A 21215-nucleotide genomic window follows, 5' to 3' on the forward strand; every position below is an offset into this window, starting at 1 on the left:
CCTAGCCTGGGAACCTCCATAGGCCGTGGGTGTGGCCCTAAAAAGACAAAAAATAAATAAACAAAAACAATATTCAAAAACAACCAGCAAACCCAGGGGAAGGGGAGAACCTGATTTCCAGAGTTGCCTCATTATTAGATTCAAAGGTTCCGTGTTCAACAAAAGATCAGAAGCATGCAAAGAAACAGGAAATATGGCCAGTTCAAAGCAAAAAAACACATCAACAGAAACTGCCCTGAAAAAGACTTGCAGGTGGACAAACACAGTATGATGGCGCTTGCAGGAGGTACTTAGCCAAACTCGCAGCAAGTGAGGTGGGGACAGCTGGGGGCAGGGTGGAGAGAAGGGGTGGTTTGTGTTTAAAGGGAACAAAGTTTCCATTTTACAGCTCAGAAGAGTTGAGGGAATGATGGTGGAGGTGGTTTCCGCCCAGCATTATGAATGTATGTAACACTACCCACCTGCACCCTGAAAGAGAAGTGAGATGGTAAATTTTATATATGTCTATTTTACCACACTAAGACAAAAAGTAATGTGGGAAGCAAAAAAGAAGCCCAACCAGGAAAAAAAAAAAATAGATCACACTATGTGATTCCTTTTTTTTTTTTTTTTTTTGCTATTGAGGGCCGCACCTGCGGCATAGGCAGGTTCCCAGGCTAAGGGTCCAATCGGAGCTGCAGCTGTGAGCCTACACCACAGCCACAACACAGGATCCAAGCCATGTCTGCGACCTATACCACAGCTCACCGCAACACCGGATCCTTAATCCACTGAGCGAGGCCGGGGATCGAACCTGCATCCTCATGGATGCTCATCCCATTCGTTAACTGCTGAGCCACAGCAGGAGCTCCTCCATTTATATTTAGCAAATGCAAAATTTGCAAGATACAGTGGCAGACGTGGATTCATGGTTGCCTGAACGGGGCGTGGGGGAGGCAGGAGGGAGGAACTGACCCCGAGATGAACCCTGGCGCCCCCCCAAGCACGAAGGCCCCTCCAGGTTCCCTGCCTCTTGTTTATAGAAAAGCTGAAGTCTCCAAAGTCCCCCTGGGGTCACAAAAGAGCGGGCTCAAGCAGTTAATGATTAGGACAGGAGAGCCACAGCCTTTCAGCGTCTGATGCACGTTCCCAAATTGTCTCACAGACACCATAACTGCCCCCCAGAGTTCCCTTGTGGTGCAGCGGGTCAAGGATTTAGCATTGTCGCTGCGGCAGCTCATCTCACTGCTGTGGTGTGGGTTCGAACCCTGACCTGGGAACTTCCACATGCCACAGGCGGGGTAAAAAAAAAAAAAAAACATCAAGGGAGTTCCTGTTTTGGTCCAGCAGAAACAAATCTGACGAGGATGCACAAAGGTGTGGGACTGATCCCTGACCTCGCTCAGTGGGTCAGGGATCTGGCATTGCCGTGACTGTGGTGTAAGTTGCAGATGCAGCTAGGATCCCGTGTTACTGTGGCTGTGGTGTAGGCTAGCAGCTGTGGCTCCGATTTGACCCCTAGCCTGAGAACTTCCATATGCCATGGGTGCGGCCCTAAAAAGCCAAAAGGAAAAAAGAAGGGATAAAGTCATCAAGTCATGTACTTTGTTTTTTGGCCTCGTCCATGGCATGCGCAAGTTCCCAGACCAGGGATCGATCCAGGCCACGGCGGTAACCTGAGCCACAGCAAGAACTCCTTATTCATCTGATTTTTCAGTAACCAGCTCAAGATTTCCAGGAGCCAGGGCCATTCTAGCAAATCCCACCTCACTGACACCAACTTCACGTAAAGCTCACGTCTCCTGGCCTGCCTATGCAGGGATTTTAGGAGTTTTGTATCAGGAACTGAGGGCAGAGACTAATACATTTTTTTCCCCTATTATTTCACACCATGTCTCATCCGATTGGCAAAATTAGGAATGCTGACACTGCTAAGTATCGGCCAGTTATGGACCAGATGAAACTCATGCTCTGCGGAATGGAGCGTTTCAGGGTTGCTCCGTGATGGGTTCAACCCACACAAAATCTGTTTCAGGTTCGAAGAGTGAGGGGGCCACACATACCAAGAGGATATAACTGAGATGAATGACACGCATAATAACGCTTCCTGCAGGGAGCCTAGCAGGTTCCCAAGCAGATCTGAAGCGGCTTGAGAGACATGGAGGGCCTTTCACTGTGGCCAGGGTGGGGAGGCTGGGCTGAGAGCCCCTCCACCCTGGCAGGGCCTTTCCTGAATTAAATTTCCCACCTAGGAGTGCCCATCGTGGCTCAGGGGAAACAAATCTGACTAGCATCCATGAGGATGCAGGTTCAATCCCTGGCCTCGCTCAATGGGTTAAGGATCTGGTGCTGCTGTGAGTTGTGGTGTAGGTTGCAGTCGTGGCTCGGATCCTGCGTTGCTGTGGCTATGGTGTAGGCAAGCAGGTACAGCTTCAATTAGACCCCTAGCCTGGGAACTTCCATATGCTTTGGGTGCAGCCTTCAAAAGACAAAAAAAAAAAAAAAAAAATTTCCCTCCTATGCCAGGAAGAGAGCAGCAGGGTTGTCTAATCAGCTTGCCCAGGCCTGGGACACAAGAGGGGAGAGGGACCCTTGGGGCCTTCAGGCTGTCAGCAAACATTAAATATGGAGTGGGGGTGGGGGGGACTTCCCCTTCCTGCTCAGCAGAAATGAACCCAACTAGTATCCATGAGAATGCGGGTTCAATCCCTGGCCTCACTCAGTGGGTTAAGGATCTGGTGTTGCCATGAGCTGTGGTGTAGGTCACAGATGCAGCTCAGATCCCGAGTTGCTGTGGCTGTGGCGAAGGCTGGCAGCTGCAGCTCCGATTTGACTCCTAGTCTGGGAGCTTCCATATGCCTCAGGTACAGCCCTGAAAAGACAAAAAAAAAAGGAGGAAAAAAAAAAACTGAGTTAGGGAGTTCCCTGGTGGCTCAATGGGTTAAGGATTGGGTGTTGTCACTGCTGCGTCTGGATCAAGGCTGTGGCGTGGGTTTGATCACTGGCCTGGGAACTTCCACTTGCCATGGGTGTGGCAAAAAAAAAAAAATGGAGCTGAGATTTTTATTACAGAGTGTACATTGAAACCACCCCTTTGGAAACCAGTTTGGTGATATTTAGTAAATCCAAAGAGCCTAACCCCTGAGAGAGATAAAAGATAGCTGCAAATTCTTTTCTCCTCCTGTGGAGAAGTGGAATCTGCTTCTTTCCCCCTGAACCTAGGCTGACCTCAGTGAGGCTTCTGGGAACTTCAAAGCTGAGTCTTTTTTTTTTTTTCTTTTTTCGTCGTTTTAGGGCTGCGCCCATGGCATATGGAGGTGTCCAGGCTAGGGGTCAAATTGGAGCTGCAGCTGTAGGCCTACACCACAGCCACAGCAGCAAAGGATCCTCAACCCACTGAGTGGGGCCAGGGATCGAACCTGCGTCCTCATGGATACTAATCAGGTTTGTTTCCACTGAGCCACGACAGGAACTCTAAGGCTGAGTCTTTTTTTTTGTCTTTTTGCCATTTCTGGGGCTGCTTGTGTGGCATATGGAGGTTCCCAGGCTAGGGGTCGAATCGGAGCTGTAGCCACCGGCCTACGCCAGAGCCACAGAAACGCGGGATCCGAGCCGCATCTACGACCTAGACCATAGCTCATAGCAACACGGGATCCTTAACCTACTGAGCAAGGCCAGAGATTGAACCCTCAACCTCATGGTTCCTAGTCGGATTCGTTAACCACTGAGCCACGCCGGGAAATCCTAAGGCTGAATCTTAAGGCAGCTTCTGCCCAGGCTTCTTGGAACCTGCCATGTGAGAAGTCCAGGAGAGCCTGTGAGGAAATGCAGGCAGCCACATGCAGAGGCTGCATAGGCAGGAAATGTTATCTGGCCCCGCCGATGCAGCCCTCCAGCCCCGGGCACCGTGTGCCTGCGGCTGCACGAGATCCCGGCCGAATCCAGCCAAGCCTCCGGACTCTAATTGTTGTTTTAAGCCCCTACGTGGCGGGATAGGTACTACCCAGCTAGAGATTGCTGGAACACCTGCCCCGACACACACACACACCCTGATTCCACTTATATGATAGCACAGAATTTCCACCCGAGTGTCCATGGAGATGTGTGTACAAGAAAAGTACACATTAGAACACATTAGAAAAGTGTTTATCACATCGAAGAAGTGCCAAGAGACTAAGCATTCACTGACAGGCGAGGGGAGAAAGGACCTGGCCATAAACACCGGCTGAAATACCTTACAGCTGTCAGGAGCAAAGAAATCTAAATACATCATCCTGGGTGAGTCTTGGAAACATTTCGGAAAACAGCTTCGTGGATTCTTCCCCCCAAAGTCAATGTCCCGAAAGACATAAAGACAAAGAGAAAACCAATCTATACATATCTATAGCCGAATCACTGGGTGTTTTGGTTTTTGTTTTTTACGGTACCTGCAGCGCGTGTGGAAGTTCCCAGGCCAGGGATCGAACCTACACCAAAGTTGCCACCTGCACCCCAGCTGTGGCAACCTCCGACCCTTAATCCACTGTGCCGCAAGGGAACTTTCATGCATCATTTTGTTATACAGAAATTAAAACAGCCTTGTAAATGAACTATAGGGCAATAAAGCTTTTTAAAACATGCAGAAAAACAAAACGAAAGCAAGGGAGGGTTTTGCATCCGAGGCATGTGGAAGTTTCTGGGCCAGAGATGGAACCCACACCACAGCAGCAACAATGCCAGATCCTTAACCGCTAGGCCACCAGGGAACTCCAAGCGGAGGGTTTTCGATTAAACGACACTAGGGAGGATGTTCGGTTGGTCACATGTGATAATGGTACATGACTATGTGAGGAAGTGACTGTGTCCTCAGGAGATGCAAACGGAAGCCGCCAAGGGTTTAGCAAAATCTGTGCATGTGTGGTCCTGAGAGAGAGAAAGCAATCGTGGCCAAACATCCGGCATTCGTGAGCCTCAGTTCATGGAAGGTATTCGTGTCGTTTTTCCTGCAACTTGCCTTCAGATTTGAAAATTCTCTGCCCTGCTGGCTGATTTCACTGCTAAGTACAGCCTGGTTGACTCTCTGACTCTGGGCAGCGTTATGCTGAGTCAGGGCAGCCAGGCACCAAAGATTTGACCTAATTCCATTTAGAGAATATTCTGGAAGAGGCAAATAGTGACAGAAAGCAGATCAGTGGTTGCCAAGTCATAAGATATGGGGAAGGAGCCTGAGGCACGCTCTGGGTGATGGACCCAGGAGCCAGGAGAGCAGCGTGGCACAGATGCCACTGTCAGAGGTTCCGGAAGCACCCAGCCCTGCGCACAGCTGGTTTCGGACGTCTGGCCCCAGGACTCTGAAGCAATACATTTCTGTCGTGTGGTCACGTGTGAGGCAGCCTTGGGAAATGACTACCTACCTCGATAAAGCCAGTTCTTTTTTAAGTTGGAAAAAACCCTGAAAATATCAGCTTAAATGACAACAGCAAGTTACCAAACAATGTATTCAGGGTAAAATATTTTATACAAGGCTTAAAGTGCCCGCAACAATACTTCTTATTGTTCAGAGACTTTGATTCTGTGGTTAAAGCCTGCAGGCGGCTAGGTCTGGCACTGCGCCTCCCTGCCACCTCTATGGAGGCATGGGGCATTCTGCTGCTTCCAAGGCCCAGCAGACTCTGCTCAGGGCCTTGTGGGGTCTGCCCGGCTCCCCCAGGAACAGGAGGGCCCAGCAGGGGGTCAGGAAGGCAGGGGAGAGCATTCAGGGCTGAGCACAGGCTTGGAGGCGCCAGGAAGCTGGCTGGCTTGAGGGCTGGCTGGCGGGAGAGGCCCTGGCCTCCCTTCTCTTATCTGGACCTAGCCCAGCATCCCTAGGGCTTTCCTGGGGCCACTGTGTCCCTCCTGCCATCTCTCCCTGGGATCAGCAGGGAGGCTGGGAGAGGGAGGCCTCGGGACAGGGCAGGGGCTGGGAAGCCAGGACTCCAGTCCAGCAGGGAGGCTGGAGGCCAGAACTCCTGGGGCCAGAAGAGGCTGGGGGGCCGATTCAAAGTCCAAAGAAGGAGTTTCTGTCGTGGCACAGTGAAAACAAATCTGACTAGGAACCATGAGGTTGCGGGTTCAATCCCTGGCCTCGATCAGTGGGTTAAGGATCTGAATTGCTGTGAGCCGTGGTGTAGGTCACAGATCCAGCTCGGAGCTCACATGGCTGTGGCTATGGTGTAGACTGGCAGCTATAGCTCTGACTTGACCCCTAGCCTGGGAACCTCCACATGCCACAGATGTGGCCCTTATACAAAAAAAAAAAAAAAAGTTCAAAGAATGACTAGGGCCAGGGGCCAGGCCAGCCGGGATGAGGGGTCGGCCATGCAGACGCAGACAATTCACGTTGTATCGCAATGACAAAGCCGGTAACCAGTGTATGAAGCGTAATGACCCCATCGGGTTGCCCTGAGGATGAAAGACCCTGTAACACGCGGGGCGAGTGACTTCTCAGGCCCTGCCGAGATCACAAGCTCGGCCTAGGTGACTGGACCCACACACACTTAACCCTCACAGCCCCACAAGCTTAGAGGCGCCAGCCATTGTCGCCATCTCATGGGTGGGACACTGAGGGCCGCAGCTCTGCCAGCTGAATGGCACAGGCACCACAGCTGACACGCGGCCGAACTGGCATTTGGACTTGAGCCATGTGATGGCAGAAGCTGAGAACCAAGCTCCACTGTTGTATTATGTTATTGGCTCCTTGCTGGTTTATAGGTCTACACCTCCTCCGATCCCCTGGGTGGGCTGTGAACCTCCTGAGAGGAGGGCTTTGACCACCCTGTCTCCACATGAGCCCAGCCCCTGCCTGGCATTTGCAGGCAGTGGTGTCTCCCCATCGCCCCAGGCTGCTCCCACAGCGCTGTAGGAGAACACAGTGGCCCTGCCAGGCAATGCAGCCCCCAGACCCATTTGCAACAGAACTGGCGCCCCTGCTCTGTGCTGGCAGGAAACCTTGCCTGGGCCTAGGGCCCAGGAGTCCCAGCCCCTGAAGCACCCCTCCAAGAAGTCCCTGCATTAATTTCCTCACAAATCGGCCGTCCCAGCTCCTATCTTCATCCCATCTTTCCAGGACTCGGCCAGACAGGTCAATCCTCCAAGACTCAGAAGCCCAGACCCCCGGCCAGAGGGGCAGGGGACCCAGCGGGTCCTGGCTGGCAAAAGCTGCTTCTGCACATCTCTGCCCATCTCCGCATTCAAGGACGTCATGTGGGTCGCTTGAAATCAGCCTCGCAGGGAGTATTTATACCCCAGAAATTGGCAGGAGCAAGAAATCAGGGCTTTCTTCTTCCCCAGAGAAGCTGCCGTAAAATAGATATGAGCACACCGCCACGCCCAGCCCTCCACCTGTTCCTACTCACCAGGCCAGGAGCCCCTTTCCCGGGCACGCAGGGAGCCCTGGAAGGCTGAGGAGACATCTGACAAGCCACCAGGCCATGGCTGGGGCGTTGCCTGCATGCCCAGGCTGCCCGGGGCCGGAGCCCGGAACCCAGGCCTGGGTCTCCCCACTCTCCACACCTCGGCCCCAGCCCCTGCCTCTGCGCGCTGCCTGGGACCCGAGAGCCTCGGGTTGGGGGGCCCATAGGCTATGGTGTGGCTCCGAGTAAGTCGCTTTAGCTGTCCTCACCGGCAGCACGGGAAGCAGCAAAGGAGCACACACGCTAAAGCCACACTTCTGCCGCTCACCTGCAAGTTGGGTCCCTGTGGCTCCACGCAAGTGAGGGCCAACCCGGTCCTCAGTGTCCTCACCTGTAAAACGAGGATGACAGTAGCTCCTGCTTCGTTAGGATGTCATGAAAATAAACAAGTTGGGCTTCAAAGGAGCGCCCTTAGGGAGTTCCTTTCGCAGCACAGTGGAAACGACTCCGACTAGGAACCATGAGGTTGTGGGTTCTATCCCTGGCCTTGCTCAGCGGGTAAGGATCCGGTGTGGCTGGGAGCTGTGGTGTAGGCCAGCAGCTGTAGCTCCAATGCAACCCCTGGCCTGAGAAAGCAAAAAAAAAAAAAAAAAAGCCACGGTCTTAGATTTGCTGTTATTGAGGGGAAAGGAGTCGACACCCATGCTCAGTGTGGGGTCTGCACACAGTAGGTGCTCAGTTAATGGGCCCTGTCACTTTCCAGGGGCAGCCAGTGGGTCAGCGGCTCTCACCTGGGTGGAGGCTGCCTTCTTCAGGCCCCACCTGGCCATTCCGGTCACCAGGGGGCGCCCCAGCCCTGCCCGTGGCACCGCCCCCTCACCTGTGCGGGCCGGGCACCGGGCGCCGCCTCCGGAAGAGGGGACCGGGGACCGCAGGGACCTCGGAGGGAGCCCGGCGTCGTCCGGTGAGAGCCTAGGGGGCGCCGAGGACGGGGGCCCTTGGAGTTTCGGGCAGAGCGGCCGGGCCGAAACTCCGGGGACCGCGGGCCGCGGGCAGGAAGGAGGGTGGTGGCTGGGCTTCCGACGTCTTGGGTTGGGGGTCGAGGGGCAGGAGGCCCTGCCGTCTGGGTTGAGGGGCTGATAGACGGCGGCTCAGGGCGGCGAGGGGGCGTCTGAGGCCCAGGGCCGGGTTGGGCCCACGGGGACCACGCAGGGAGAGCCTGGCCCGGCCCGGGGGCAGCGAGGCTGGGCCTGCCCCTGACACCTGCCTCCTGCGGGCAGGCTGGGCGTCGCACCTGGCGAGGGGCGGGGAGAGGGGACAAGTGGGGGGGGCTCAGGAGTGCCGGAGGAGGGGAAGATGGGGAACAAGCCGGGCAAGCCCCCCGTGTTGTCCTCGTTGTCGTCGTCGTCGTCGTCCTGGCCCCGCCCCCCACGGCCGATTGGGGAACCCCTGAACTGCCCAGCCCAGGCCGCCCTCGGGGAGCACCGCCAGGCTCCCATCCCCAGGGCCGGCCGAGCAGGAAGTAAACAGAAACCTGGAGCGGCCGGGCAGCAGTGCTGACACAACCTGTTCCCTCGCCCGCGCTGGGCCTGGGCATCTGGGGGCCAAAAGTCTGGGCGCCTGAGTTCTGAGGGATGGGGAGGCCAGATAACAGGAGAACCATGGCCGGGAGCCTGGGGGCTGGGACAGAGCATCCGAGTCCTGAGCAGCTGGGAGCCTGGGCCTGGGCTCTGGGAAGTGCAAGGGGCTGGATTTCTGGGGGCTCGGGGCTCAGGACTCAGGACACCTCAGTCCACAAGGCCCTGGATTCTTGGGAGAAGGGCCTGGACTCACCCTGGAATCCAGAGTCCCAGGAACCTGGCTTCTGGGAAGAGCTTCCCAGCTGGTGAGGGGCTGGGAGCCAGAACGGCTGGGTTCTGGGAAGAGGGGGGCGGGGACTGTCGGTGGGGTGGCACTGGGAGGAGGTTTGCTGGGGGGCAGAAAATGTCTTGCCAGAGACAGGAGGCTGGGCAGGGCTGTTCTTTCCTGCTTCTCCCTGCCTCAGTTTACCCTGGGGACATTAACGGAGTTGGGTGACCAAGACACAGATCATTAACCCTTCATGGCTCAGGGAGCCCTGGTTGCAGGGCTGAGAGGCCGAGCGGGCAGGTGAAAAATATCTGTTCGTGTTACAGCTGCCAGAGGTCGCTCCTGCAGTTTGGATCTGAGCCCTGGCCAGGGAACTCGGGGTAGCCAAAAAAGATAAGAAAAAAAAAAAAGAATTTCAGGAGGGCCACGTCTTGGCCAGTGGGTGGAGGGTGAACCCCTGTGGGCTGCGGAGACCTCTTCCCACAGATCTACCTACCTGTCCCCACAGATGCTGCAGGCACCATGAGCTCCCCAGAAGGGCCGAGCTTCCCGTCAGGGCTGCTCTCAGGGGGCGCCTCCCCCAGCGGTGATGAGGGCTTCTTCCCCTTCGTGCTGGAGCGGCGGGACTCATTCCTAGGAGGCGGTCCAGGGCCTGAGGAGCCTGAGGACCTGGCCCTGCAGCTGCAGGAGAAGGAGAAAGACCTGCTGTTGGCCGCAGAACTTGGGAAGATGCTTCTGGAGCAGAACGAGGAGCTGCAGCGGCAGCTGGAGATGCTGAGCGCCCAGCACTCTGAGCGTGAGGAAGTGAGCTGGCAGCAGAGGGTGGGCTGGACACATGGAGGAGAGGTGGCAGGGACCAGGCTGTGGGGAGGTGGGAGCCAGGTGGGCAGGGAGAGGCACGCCAGGCACAGGGGATGGATGCCTCCGGAACTGAAGTTCAGGGCTGGGACCAGTGCCCCTGGCAGTGGTTAAGAACATGGGCTCTGATTGAGTTCCTGCTGTGGCTCAGGGTGTTGAGAATCCTACATCGTATCTGTGAGGGTGTGGGTTCGATCCCTGGCCTCACTTAGTGGGTTGGGGATCTGGCGGTGTGGGTTGCAGATGTGGCTTGGATCCTGCGTGGCTGTGGTGTAGGCTAGGGCCCCTGGCCCAGGAAATTCCTTATGCTGCAGGGGCAGGTGCAGCCTTAAAGAAAGAAAAAAGAACAACAACAACAAAAGACAAAAGACAAAAAAAAAAAAAAAGAAAGAAAGAAAAAAGAGGGAAAAAAAAGAACATGGGCTCTGAGGACAAGTCGAGACCTGGGTGCAGATCCCTTCCTGGCCGTGCGGCCCTCTGCAGGATTGCACAACCCCAGGCAGCAGCTCCTGGGCACTCTCTCCCTGCCCGGCTCCGAGCTAAGCACTTTCCCTGGATCGTCCAGGTCAGTTCTCACTAGCTCTGTGAGACAGGGACAGTTTTCCCAGATTCTGGTCAGCCACATTCCCTGGGGGTCACATCTGGTCCCCTGGACCCCACTGACTCCTGTATCCACATCCTCACCCCCCACACTCTCTCCACCTGGCCCCCTAAGGGGCAACTCAACATAAGTGGCCCTGGATTCCATGCCCCCATCATGTGCTACCCTGGCTTCACACTGAGGGACCAGACCCTGCGCAGCTGGTGGACCGCTCTCCTCCCACGTCAGCAAGCCCTGGGCCTTCTTTCTTCCTTCCTCTTTTCTTTTGCTTTTTAGGGCCACACCTCTGGCATATGAAGTTTCCAGGTTAGGGGTTGAATTGGAGCTGCTGCCGCTGGCCTAGGCCACAGCCACACCAGATCCAAGCCACCTCTACCACCTGCACCACAGCTCGAGGCTACGCCGGATCCTTAACCCACTGAGCGAGGCCAGGGATCGAACCACGTCCTCATGGATCCTAGCTGCGTTCATTTCTGCTCAGCCACGATAGGAACTCCAAGCCCTGTTGCTTCTTTGAAACTAGATTCCGAGTCTGCCCACTTCTCCTGTCCCATCATCTCTGCCCCTGCTCGCTGGTCCTGTTTCCACCCTTGCCTGCTGGAGTGCCTTTTCCACGGGGCAGCCAGAGAGATCTTCAAAAATTACAAATCACACCACTTCAGTCCTTGCTCAGAATCTCCCAGCAACTCCCCGTCATACTTACAGTGAAACTGAAAAGTCCCAGCCATACCTCCCCTTCTCTGACGGGGCCTTTTTTCAGTTCCGCGGGTGACCTGTGCTTGTGGCCTTGGGGCATGTGCATTTAAGGTCCTTCCCTGTAACCCTGGTTCTTCCTGCCCCGCGGGAGTCAATTTAGACACCTCTTCCCCCTGAAAGAGCCCCCACTTATCCCTGCTCCTCTTCATGGATTGTTTCCAGGGGTTTCTTTTTTTTTTGTCTTTTTGTTGTTGTTGTTGTTGTTGCTATTTCTTGCGCCGCTCCCGCGGCATATGGAGGTTCCCAGGCTAGGGGTTGAATCGGAGCTGTAGCCGCCGGCCTACACCAGAGCCACAGCAACGCGGGATCCGAGCCGCGTCTGCAACCTACACCACAGCTCACGGCAACGCTGGATCATTAACCCACTGAGCAAGGGCAGGGACCGAACCTGCAACCTCATGGTTCCTAGTCGTATTCGTTAACCACTGCGCCACGACGGGAACTCCCGGGGGTTTCTTTGTGTGTGTGTGTGTGTGTGTGTGCGCGCGTGTTTTAGGGCCACACCCATGGCGTATGGAGGGTTCCAGGCTAGGGGTTGAATCCCAAGCTACAGCTGCCCATCTACACCACAGCCACAGCAATGCCAGATCCAAGCCACATCTGCAATCTACACCACAGCTCACGGCAGCACTGGATCCTTAACTCACTGAGCGAGGCCAGGGATTGAACCTGCGTCCTCATGGATCCTAGTCAGATTTGCTTCTGCTGAGCCACAATGGGAACTCTGGATGGGTGGGTCTTGCCTGACCTGGGTATCAGCCAGGACAATCGGACCCCAAGCCCGTGGGCTTAATCCTAGAGGTGTGTGGACCCCTCAGTACCTGGTTAAGGGCTTGGCGGCCTGGGTTAGATTCCCTGCTCTAGGACCCAGCTGTGTTTCCCTAGGCAAGGCATTTACCCTCTCTGAGGCCCCCGTGTCTGTACAATGAAGACATTAGAGAGTCTAACTCTAGGGAGTTAACACAATAGCACAGGTGAAGCGCTGGCCAGGCCCCATGGCAGTTGGGGGAGCATCATCTTCCTGCTGGGAGAGTCTGGGGAGCCTCTGGCCCCCTGGCTTGCCTGCCTTCCCAAGCTGGGCATCTGGGTGTGCCAGGAGTGTCCCCCTGCTGGTTAGACAGGTTTTGGGGAGGGAAGGCAGAGGCGTGGGGCCAGGGTGGAGCTGACCAGGGTTAATTAGAGGGAGCTGGCCGGGAGCAGCTCCGGGAGAGGGGCTGAGCAGAGGCTGGGCAGAAGCTAAACGTCCAGAGTCCCTGGATCACAGGTGAGGGAGGCCATGGGCCAGGGCTTCAACTCTGCCAGACTCAGGCACCACAAACGGCGCCTGCGACCTCGGGTCCAGAAGCCCAGGCAGCAGCCAGAGGTGAGTGGGCCTCAGGGAGACGCCCCCTGCCGCCACCCAACTCCGGCCCATGGTCAGCCCCTCCTGGAAGCTTCTACTTCTCCCCTTCCTGTCCTACTGCCTGGACGTGTCTCACCTCCCTGCCCACTTCCTCCCCGGCGCCCTCCCCATTGCTGGCTCCACCATAGGTCTCAGACCCCTGCACGCTCACCTCTGCCTCTCTGCCTCTGACCCTCTGTTCCGCCAGCGGCTGCAGCAGGAGAACCATGAGCTCCGCCGGGGCCTGGCTGCACGGGGAGCTGAGTGGGAGGCCAGGGCCGTGGAGCTGGAGGGGGACGTGGAGGCCCTCCGGGCCCAGCTGGGAGAGCAGCGATCAGAGCAGCAGGACAGCGGCCGTGAGCGGGTGCGGGCTCTCACTGAACTCAGCGAACAGAACCTCCGGCTCAGCCAGCAGCTGGCCCAGGTGGGACAGCCCTGACCCCAGGGCCCTGGGCAAGGAGGGGGCACGTGCCTGGGTCCCAGTGGAGGTGGGTGCACTGGGCCTGGCGTTGAGGCTCGGGCCAGCTGAGGGCTCCACCGCCCCCCCCGCCAGGCCTCCCAGACCGAGCAGGAGCTTCAGAGGGAACTGGATGTTCTTCGGGGGCAGTGCCAGGCTCAGGCCCTGGCTGGGGCAGAGCTGAGGACGCGGCTGGAGAGTCTGCAGGGGGAGGTGAGTGCCAGCTGGGGCTGGGGGTCTGTTGAACCAGCAAGGCTGCAATGGGGGCTATGAGGGGCTGGCCTAGCATTTCCACTCCAGCTTGGAAGCTTCTCCCCAGAATCAGATGCTGCAGGACCGCCGACAGGACCTGGAGAGCCAGATTCGAGGCCTGCGTGAGGAGGTGGAGAAGGGCCGGGGCAGACTACAGGCAACCCACGAGGAACTGCTGCTGTTACGGCGAGAGAGGCGGGAGCACAGTCTGGAGGTGACTGGTGGGGTGGGATGGGGTGGCTCTCCCCGGGGCCTTGGCCACTGCCTCATGGCTTCCTGGGAGAAGAGACCAGAGCTGGGTTGCTGGGAGCCCACAAGCATGTGGGCATCAGCCTAAGGCCAAGTGAGAGCCATGGGAGGATACTGAGTGGGGCTGGTTCACTCTCGGAACCCATCAGAGTCTGGCAGCTGGAGAGGCTGGGATGGGGCTGAGGCCAGAGCTCAGGTCAGGGATGATGGGGACCTGGGCCAGGTCTGGGCTTGAAAATGGGGAAAGGGGAATGATAGGGGGCAGCACGGCTTGATGCTTGAGATGTCTGGAGTTTGCACTTGGGGGTCAAATTACCTGAGTTCTTAGCCCCACGTCCCTTTTTACTGCGGGACACCAGCCTCAGTGTCCCTGTCTGTGAGATGGGAGGGTAATAGTACATGGCTGTGGTGAGGGGCTGAGACACTCAGCACATCACCAGCTTAGAAAGGTCAATCAACGCTGGATGAAAGAGGTGGACCCGGGCAGGTTGGGGGGAAGGGGAAGGGCGGGGCTTTTCGAGGTGACCTGATGGGGTGGGACTGGAGGGAGGACGATGGGCGACTTTAAAGCCGGGGTTCCCACTGGCGCCCTGCTTTATAGGTAAGGAAATTGGTACCTGCCGAGGGGAACTGCGCGACCCAAGGCTGCCGGGCCATCCGGGAGCGGGAGCCGACTTCAGGGTTCCCGGACGCGGGGTGCTGACTCTCCGCGGCGTGCTAGCGCCCCCTGTGGGCCGGCCGTGGGAGAAACCGGCTGACTGCCCCTGTTTCGCAGCTGGAACGCGCGCGCTCCGAGGCCGGGGAGGCACTGAGCGCGCTGCGGAGGCTGCAGCGGCGCGTCTCAGAACTGGAGGAGGAGTCGCGCCTCCAGGATGTGGACATCTCGGGAGCCTCGCTGCAGCTGGAGCTTGCCCACAGCCTTGACAGCGACCACGACCAAGACCAGAACACGGACAGATTCGGAGATACTCTAGCGAGCTCTCTGTCCACCAGCTCACAACAGGTACCTGCAGGAGAGCTGCAGACCCCTCCCCTCCTCCTTTTCGCGGGAGGTCACTTTACTGACTGATTCCTTTGGTGAACAGACCACCCTGTCCCCGGAGACCCAAGAAACATCCAGCCACCAGCCTTCACCCCAGAAAGAGAATTTAGAGCCTCCCAGGAAGCGAGCATTCCTGAGCCCAGGGGAGATGCTGGAAGAGAAGGAGGCGGAAGTAGTCCGGTTGCAGGATGAGGGGGGGGGGGGGAGACCATAATACTGCATGCAGAGCCCCTATCGGTTTCTCTTTTCCATCTACACCTCCGAGTCTTAGCCACTAATCCCCCTCTACCTAGACAGCCCTTCATCCCAACAAACTCGCAATCGTCTCTCAAGAGGCAGCCTGCATGTTACCTCCTCCAGGGAGACTTCCTGGACTACTTTCCCCCCTTAGCCCCACCTCCCAATGCTTCTATATATCCTTCCTACAGCCTTATACCTTCCCTACCCCACCCCACCCCAGTCTAGGGGATCAGAAGGTTCATCCCCAGCACAGGACCTTAGCTGTCATAGTTTGTGGAGCAGGGAGAGATGGGGGGAGGATCGAGCTGGAGCCTGGGCTGCCTGGAGGAGCAAGGACTACCTGCCCTGTTCACCCAGGGGCCTCCCCGCCTTTCTGCATCCTCCCTTCCCTGCCAGCAGATTGAGTTGCAGCGGACAGAGCTACAGTCCCTGCGGGATGAGCTGCAAAGGCAGAAAGAACTGTGGGCGCAGGAGGACCCCCAGGAGGCCTTAAGCGGCGCTCTCTCGGACCGAGACGAGGCTGTGAACAAGTAAGTACCTGCCACCATTCACGTGGCCCCAAGAGAACCACAGGCCCCCAGGACACTCTGGGCCTCTGATTCCCACCTGCGGGAAATGGGCTAGAATTACCCCCCACTCCGACCCAGGGGCCTTCTGGTCTCCCTCGTCTATTAGCGGTCGCACTCTCACCCAGGTCACCAGCTCTCTGCCCCTCTTGCCACAGGGCCCTGGAACTGTCCCTGGAACTCAGCCGCGTTTCTCTGGAGCGGGACTCCCTCTCCCGGGAGCTGCTTCGCACCATCCGCCAGAAGGTGGCGCTGACGCAAGAGCTGGAGGCCTGGCAGGTGAGGGGCGGGGCCGGCACGCGCGGAGGGCGGAAGGGGCGGGGCCAGCGCTCACCCGCCCCCTCCGCTCCGGCTGCCCCGCCCGCAGGACGACATGCAGGTGGTCATCGGACAGCAGCTGCGCTCGCAACGCCAGAAAGAGCTGACGGCGGCCGGGTCCGTCCAGCGCCCCTCGCGGCCGCGCTTCTCACTGCCCCTGGGCCCTGGGCCTGCCGGCAGCTTTCTCAGCAACCTCTTCAGAAGGACCTGAGCACGCGCTGAGGGGGCCGCCTTTGCCCTCCCTGGCTCACTTTCCTCGTCTGGCCAAAGGAGCAACGAGCCCAGATGGTCTGCCAGTGGGGGCTGGTGGCCTCCCTGCCCAGTATCGCTGGGCAGGGGCTCATTGGGAGCAGGGGTCAGCTTTGGGAGCCAGGGACCTCATGGTGGGTGGCAGGGGCAGGTGTGGCAGAGCTGTTTTTGGAATCTGTATAGGTCTGTCCTTTCTAGGCACTAGGCCCCCGACCCTGGCACGCTCCAGGGCAGGGGTGGGGGTGGGTATTTATGTATCAAGATCAGAGTAATATATAAATCATTACACTAACCTGGCCTCCATTCTTGGGAAGAAAGTGCATGAAAAAAAAAGCCTAAAACTTTATTTGTATAAAAAAAAGAAGAAACACTCCAGACTCCGGAGATGGATGTGGAGGCGCTGCTGCAGCTCAGAAGGACAGGGAGAAAGCTCGGTAGCCCAGATTGGTGAAGACGTCCACCCTGCAGCTGTTGCCTGCAGCTGTCAGAACCTAGAGGCAAGAGGGGAGTGGCTGAACTGCCCTCCACACCCTGGCCTCCCATGATTCCCACCGGCCTTCCCAGGACCCACCTTGCACTCAGGGGCTGCTGGTTGCTGGTTGAGGCTGAGGCTCAGCAGCCCAGGGGAGGAGCCAGGCACCTGAGCTTTGAGCTCCCCGCTCAGCTGCCACTGGTTGACGCAGCGACCCTGGCCAGCTGACAGAATCTGTGGGAGACAGGGATGGAGCTCAGGGTTCAGAGCTGGAGGGGAGCAGGCAGGGCTGTAGCAGAAGGGAGACAGAAGGCCTCACCAGGTCCTGGTAGAAGGTAACGTGCTTCTGCGGTGCCCGCATGGGGAAGATGGTGGTGGGTGTGGAAGATCGAAGGTGCCAGAGGGTGAGTGCCGGGCCACCTCCACAGACCTGGGCAGAAGGGTGAGGGCCCCCAGCCTCTGTGAGCCACAGGGCCTCAGCTGGACAGAGCCCAGTGCTGCCACCCCATCCTGCACTTGGCCCGGCTCACCATCCAGTCTGAGTCAGTTGCCAAACATCCGATCCAGCGCCCATTGTGGGGCCTCGAGCACTCCTGGGAGGGAGGAGGAGGAGAGGCGAGGCGGAGGTGGAGACGTGGGATGCCCAGGAAGGAGGAAGGGAGGACGGGGCGTGGGGTGTGCCCTCACCTCATGCTTGTAGACTTCGATCGTCTGGACCTCCCTGGCCGTGCGGAGGTCTGTGTGGGAAGAGCCATGAGAGGCAGGCACCCCACTTGCCCCAGCCTCCCTCACCACCACCTCTCCCTCCAGACACTCTTACCCCAGAGCCGCACGGCCCCATCCTCGCCACCAGAGAGCACCTCGGGGCTCCTCTCCCGCAGCGCCAGGCAGTGGATGTAGTCCGTGTGGCCCCGGAGGGCCCGCTGCAGGGAGAGGGCAGTGTCAGGACAAGATCCAGGAAGAGGCCTCCCCCCCCAGCCGCTCCAGCTCCACAGCTCACGGTGAAGGCCCCTGTCTCAAGGTCCATCGTGTGCAGCTCACAGTCTCCACCCGCCAGGATGAGGGAATTCTCCTGCAGAAGAAGGCGCGGGAGGGGCATGGGCGAGTGGGGTCAGAGGTCAGTGTCACATCAAGGCAGGGGAGGGTAAGGATCAAATCTGGCCCAAGAACAGGGCAGGGCAGGGCCCCGATTATAAAGGGCTCGAACCTTGGGGACGAGAAGTAAAGCATTGATCTCAGGGACTTCTAGGCTGGTCCTGGGGGAGGAAAAGCCGCGTCAGCTCTGATGAGGCCATACCTTCACCTCCATGTGCCCTCTGCCCACACGGCCCTGGCTCACCTGTATGGGGGCTGACGACGCCACAGCTCCTTACAGCCCTTCGAGGAAGGAAACACTGGGTGACAAAGGCTCTCTCTGGGTCTGGGCAGCTCACCCTTCCCCCAGCTCCACACTCACCTTCTTGAGGATCTCCGCCCAAAGCCAGGCCTTCACCTCCCCATCCCCGGCACTAAGCAGATGTCGATCAGTGGACACCATGCTGTAGACAGGCCCATCGTGGGCTAAATGCAAGGGCAGAACCTGAGTGACCCCATCCTGCTCCTCTCATCCACCCTGGGGTTCCCCAAGACAGACTCGATGGCGGCACCCACCTTGGAAAGTCACAATGGGCTTCTTACTTTCCTCTTTGGCCTCGGAGCTCAGAGCAGCAGACAAGCTGAAGGGAGAGGGAAGAGGGGCCTGAGAGTCAGAAGCAGGAGGCGTCAGCCCCAGGAGCTAAGGGGAGGTGGGGAGCGGGGGCAAGGGTACCTAAAGATGGCTATCTGCCCATAATTGTTGCCAGCCGCCAAGAACTTCCCACAAGGTGAGACACTCTGGGAGAAGATGGTCATGTGCAGCCGCTGCAGGGCCTGAAATACTTCCATCTGTGGAGAGAGACTGGATGAAGGCTGTCTGGGGCTTCCAAGACCTCGGATCCACAGACTCCTGCCCGCTTTCCCTGCTGCCAGCCCAGCCTCGCACCCCCGAGACCTCTCAGTCCTCCTGTGAAACAGCCCACCAGGGGGCACCTGCCCATACAGTCCCAGGAATGGCTCTGAGGAGGAGGCGAGAAAGGAGAGCGGTGTGGCTTGATGCCTAGTGGAACTTTTAGCAAGCATCCAGCCTCTCTTGCAGGTTTCCTCAACTACGCAGTGGAGCTCCTGGGAGATTTTTGTCCTGAATGGATAAGCTACTGTATACAAAGAACTTCGCACAAGGAGAAACCGCTTTAAAAAGTGGCCTTAGTCCCAAACAGAAAAATGTACTTTTTTTTTTTTTTTTTTTGACCGTCCTGCGGCAGCATATGGAGTTCCCGGGCCAGGGATCAGATCCCAGACGGAGTCGAGACTTAAGCCACAGATGTGGCAACGCCGGGTCCTTAACCCATTGTGCAGGGGATCCCAGCAATCCCAAGACGCCGCCGATCCTGCTGCGCCACAGCGGGAACTCCCGCCCTTTTAATCCCTACCTTTTGACTTTCATGTAAGGCCCCTGAGGTATTTCTGGGTTACTCTCCCGCCCACGGGTCAGAATCCGAGTCCCACCAAAAGCCCACGCGAAACAGAGATCAGGGCACGACTGCTTGCCAGCTGCTTCGAAGCCGGGCGTGGACTACAAACCCCAGAAGGCACCGCGCACCACGCACGCCTCACCTGACCCAGAGGCACGGCCGGCGGCACCGCTCGCTCCATCTCGAGAACTAAAAGTCCCAGAGAGCTCCGCGCTCCACGTAGCCTCACGAGTCCGGAAGTGCCTCCGGAGCAGCTCCCCTTCGCGGCGCCCTACCTCCCTAACACCGCTGGCCGGCCCGGCGTGAAGACGGCCTCTGCTTAACCCGAGTCCCAGCAGCGCAGGTGACCGCCAAGAAGATCCCAAAACTAAGTAGTACCCACCGCAACCCCGCTACGGCGGGCCCCCTCCCCCACCCCGCCGAGCAGCGAGCAGACCCGCCTTCCAGCCGCGTGCCGTCAGCCTTCCGCGCCTGCGCAGACTTTGGCCGCTGCGCACGCCTAGAGCCACGCCCTACGCGTTGGGCCACGCCCTCGGAGGCCCCTCCCCGTCGCCCGGATCCCACCCCCTCAGACCGCAGGACCTCGAACCCAAATGATCCTGCAGCAGCCCCTGGAGCGAGGCCCCCAGGGTCGGGCCCAGCGCAACCCGCGGGCCACCTCGGGAGTGCCCCGAGGCCTGGACGCGAGGTGTGTATGGGAGCCCTAGGCGGGCCTGGCTCGGGGGCCCAAGAGCTTTGGCTGTGGCCTCAGGCTGGTCTGCAGGCTGACACACGGTGGGGATTGTCCGCAGGGCTTGGGCGTGAGCTGAGCCACGGTCGGAGACTGGGGACTGAGACCTCCCAGGCAGGCTTCTGGATGGTTTGAGAGAGGGGGTGACTTGGGCGTCAGCTGAGACGGAGATGGGCTGGGCGCTCCTGGCTGACTCGCTGGCTTAGGCGGGCAGATCCTTGGGATGGGGCCAAGAGGGTGGGATGCTCCTGGCTCTCTTTTCTTCCCAGCTCCCCTCTCCGAGGAGCTGTGCCCATGAGCACCAAGCGGCGCCTGGAGGCGGAGCAGTGAGTTTGGGGGCAGGGAGGAACTCCCAGCAAGACCTCTGTCACCTCAGGTCCCCATCAGACTACTTCTCCTCTGAATATCCCAGCCTGCCTGCCTCCCCGTCTCTCCCCAGGGAGCCCCTGCGCAAGCAGTTCCTGTCTGAGGAGAACATGGCCACCCATTTTTCTCGGCTGAGCCTGCACAATGACCACCCGTACTGCAGCCCCCCCATGGCTCTCTCCCCAGCTCTGCCCCTACTCAGGTAGGCACTATCCACAGTCCACCAGCGGGGCCTTCTGGAGGATCATACCCAATCCTCAGAGCCAGTCTCCAGGCTCTGCCTCATCCTGCTATTTTTAGCTTCTAGCCAACCTCTGCTGTTTCCCATCTTGGCTCCTAAGAAGGTGCCAGCAGCCTAGGAGCCCCTGGGAACCTGGACCAGGTGGGGTGTGGCTCTGCCAGGCCAGCCTCAGCTCTCTTCTGATTGTCATTTCCTCTTCCAGAACCTCTTGCCCCGAGCTGCTTCTCTGGCGCTACCCTGGAAACCTGATCCCTGAGGCACTCCGGCTGCTGAGGCGGGGGGACACCCCCACCTCCCACTCCCCAGCAACCTCAGCCGTGGACATAATGGAGCTCTGAGTGCTGGTGGACAGTGCCCCTGCCCTCCTTCCTTCCTCACAACAGGGAAGACCAGCACGCCCACAGAGGGACCAGCTGCTCTGCTTTTCCTCCAGACCAGGCCTCTGGGCACCAGGATCTTCTCTCAACAGGACATTGAGCCCCCCAGAGTCCTGGGGTGGGAGGGGCAGGAGCATGAGAAGGGAGATTTTCCCCCCCCCCAGAACCCAATAAAGATTGATGAGCAAATGAAGGCTTCAGGCTGGAACCCAGGGCCTTTGGAAAAGGAGGGGCAGGGCTGGGGTCCTGGATGCTGGAGTTTCTCCTCAAGATCTTCCCTGGAAAACGGTCAAGGCCCGGCCAGGTCCTGGCAG

The 21215-nt window shown here is 58.3% G+C and overlaps 3 protein-coding genes across 8 annotated transcripts; 2 read left to right on the forward strand and 1 right to left on the reverse strand.

The window, feature by feature from the left end:
* The first annotated feature begins 8218 nt into the window (after positions 1 to 8218).
* On the forward strand, positions 8219 to 16458 carry BICDL2 (BICD family like cargo adaptor 2). 2 transcript variants are annotated; one of them, XM_047780773.1, is made up of 10 exons: positions 8219 to 8313; positions 9706 to 10001; positions 13002 to 13217; positions 13347 to 13463; positions 13570 to 13716; positions 14527 to 14754; positions 14837 to 14986; positions 15433 to 15563; positions 15758 to 15878; positions 15967 to 16458. In XM_047780773.1, exons 2-10 carry the CDS (start codon positions 9720 to 9722, stop codon positions 16126 to 16128), a joined length of 1554 nt encoding a protein of 517 aa, XP_047636729.1. In that variant the 5' UTR covers positions 8219 to 8313; positions 9706 to 9719; the 3' UTR covers positions 16129 to 16458. The 2 variants fall into 2 exon arrangements, with proteins under 2 accessions (XP_047636729.1, XP_047636730.1); XM_047780774.1 differs by lacking the exons at positions 8219 to 8313; positions 9706 to 10001 and adding an exon at positions 12132 to 12775.
* A 35-nt stretch (positions 16459 to 16493) lies between these two features.
* On the reverse strand, positions 16494 to 19457 carry THOC6 (THO complex subunit 6). Of its 2 annotated transcripts, none has more exons than XM_047780775.1 (13): positions 19330 to 19457; positions 18446 to 18561; positions 18289 to 18353; positions 18095 to 18198; positions 17978 to 18015; positions 17846 to 17894; positions 17639 to 17710; positions 17459 to 17561; positions 17326 to 17375; positions 17169 to 17231; positions 16958 to 17068; positions 16738 to 16872; positions 16494 to 16657 (listed from the first exon to the last, which is right to left on the reverse strand). In XM_047780775.1, the coding sequence occupies exons 1-13, from the start codon at positions 19366 to 19368 to the stop codon at positions 16577 to 16579; spliced, it is 1026 nt and encodes a 341-aa protein (XP_047636731.1). In that variant the 5' UTR covers positions 19369 to 19457; the 3' UTR covers positions 16494 to 16576. The 2 variants fall into 2 exon arrangements, with proteins under 2 accessions (XP_047636731.1, XP_047636732.1); XM_047780776.1 differs by lacking the exon at positions 19330 to 19457 and adding an exon at positions 19146 to 19291.
* Positions 19458 to 19607: 150 nt separating this feature from the next.
* On the forward strand, positions 19608 to 21094 carry HCFC1R1 (host cell factor C1 regulator 1). 4 transcript variants are annotated; one of them, XM_047780781.1, is made up of 4 exons: positions 19654 to 19875; positions 20187 to 20243; positions 20357 to 20485; positions 20727 to 21094. In XM_047780781.1, the coding sequence occupies exons 1-4, from the start codon at positions 19781 to 19783 to the stop codon at positions 20860 to 20862; spliced, it is 417 nt and encodes a 138-aa protein (XP_047636737.1). In that variant the 5' UTR covers positions 19654 to 19780; the 3' UTR covers positions 20863 to 21094. The 4 variants fall into 4 exon arrangements, with proteins under 4 accessions (XP_047636738.1, XP_047636737.1, XP_047636735.1 ...); XM_047780782.1 differs by lacking the exon at positions 20187 to 20243 and having other exon boundaries at positions 19608 to 19875; XM_047780780.1 differs by having other exon boundaries at positions 19772 to 19875; positions 19979 to 20485.
* The last annotated feature ends 121 nt before the right edge of the window (positions 21095 to 21215 follow it).

This window comes from Phacochoerus africanus, chromosome 5 (genome assembly GCF_016906955.1).
Source record: "Phacochoerus africanus isolate WHEZ1 chromosome 5, ROS_Pafr_v1, whole genome shotgun sequence".
NCBI classification, from domain to species: Eukaryota; Metazoa; Chordata; class Mammalia; order Artiodactyla; family Suidae; genus Phacochoerus; species Phacochoerus africanus.

What these genes read in the sequence shown, in the direction of transcription:
- BICDL2 (XM_047780773.1), top strand. Translation starts at nt 9,720, where the DNA reads ATGAGCTCCCCAGAAGGGCCGAGCTTCCCGTCAGGGCTGCTCTCAGGG. An exon ending in TCAGCCAGCAGCTGGCCCAG is followed by an intron (nt 13,218 to 13,346) that starts GTGGGACAGCCC and finishes CCCCCCCGCCAG; the next exon opens with GCCTCCCAGACCGAGCAGGA. An exon ending in AAGAGCTGGAGGCCTGGCAG is followed by an intron (nt 15,879 to 15,966) that starts GTGAGGGGCGGG and finishes CCCCGCCCGCAG; the next exon opens with GACGACATGCAGGTGGTCAT.
- THOC6 (XM_047780775.1), bottom strand. Translation starts at nt 19,368, where the DNA reads ATGGAGCGAGCGGTGCCGCCGGCCGTGCCTCTGGGTCAG. An exon ending in CGTCGTCAGCCCCCATACAG is followed by an intron (nt 17,895 to 17,977) that starts GTGAGCCAGGGC and finishes TTCCTCCCCCAG; the next exon opens with GACCAGCCTAGAAGTCCCTG. An exon ending in TTACCTTCTACCAGGACCTG is followed by an intron (nt 16,873 to 16,957) that starts GTGAGGCCTTCT and finishes TGTCTCCCACAG; the next exon opens with ATTCTGTCAGCTGGCCAGGG.
- HCFC1R1 (XM_047780779.1), top strand. Translation starts at nt 20,160, where the DNA reads ATGCTCCTGGCTCTCTTTTCTTCCCAGCTCCCCTCTCCGAGGAGCTGT. An exon ending in CCAGCTCTGCCCCTACTCAG is followed by an intron (nt 20,486 to 20,726) that starts GTAGGCACTATC and finishes TTCCTCTTCCAG; the next exon opens with AACCTCTTGCCCCGAGCTGC.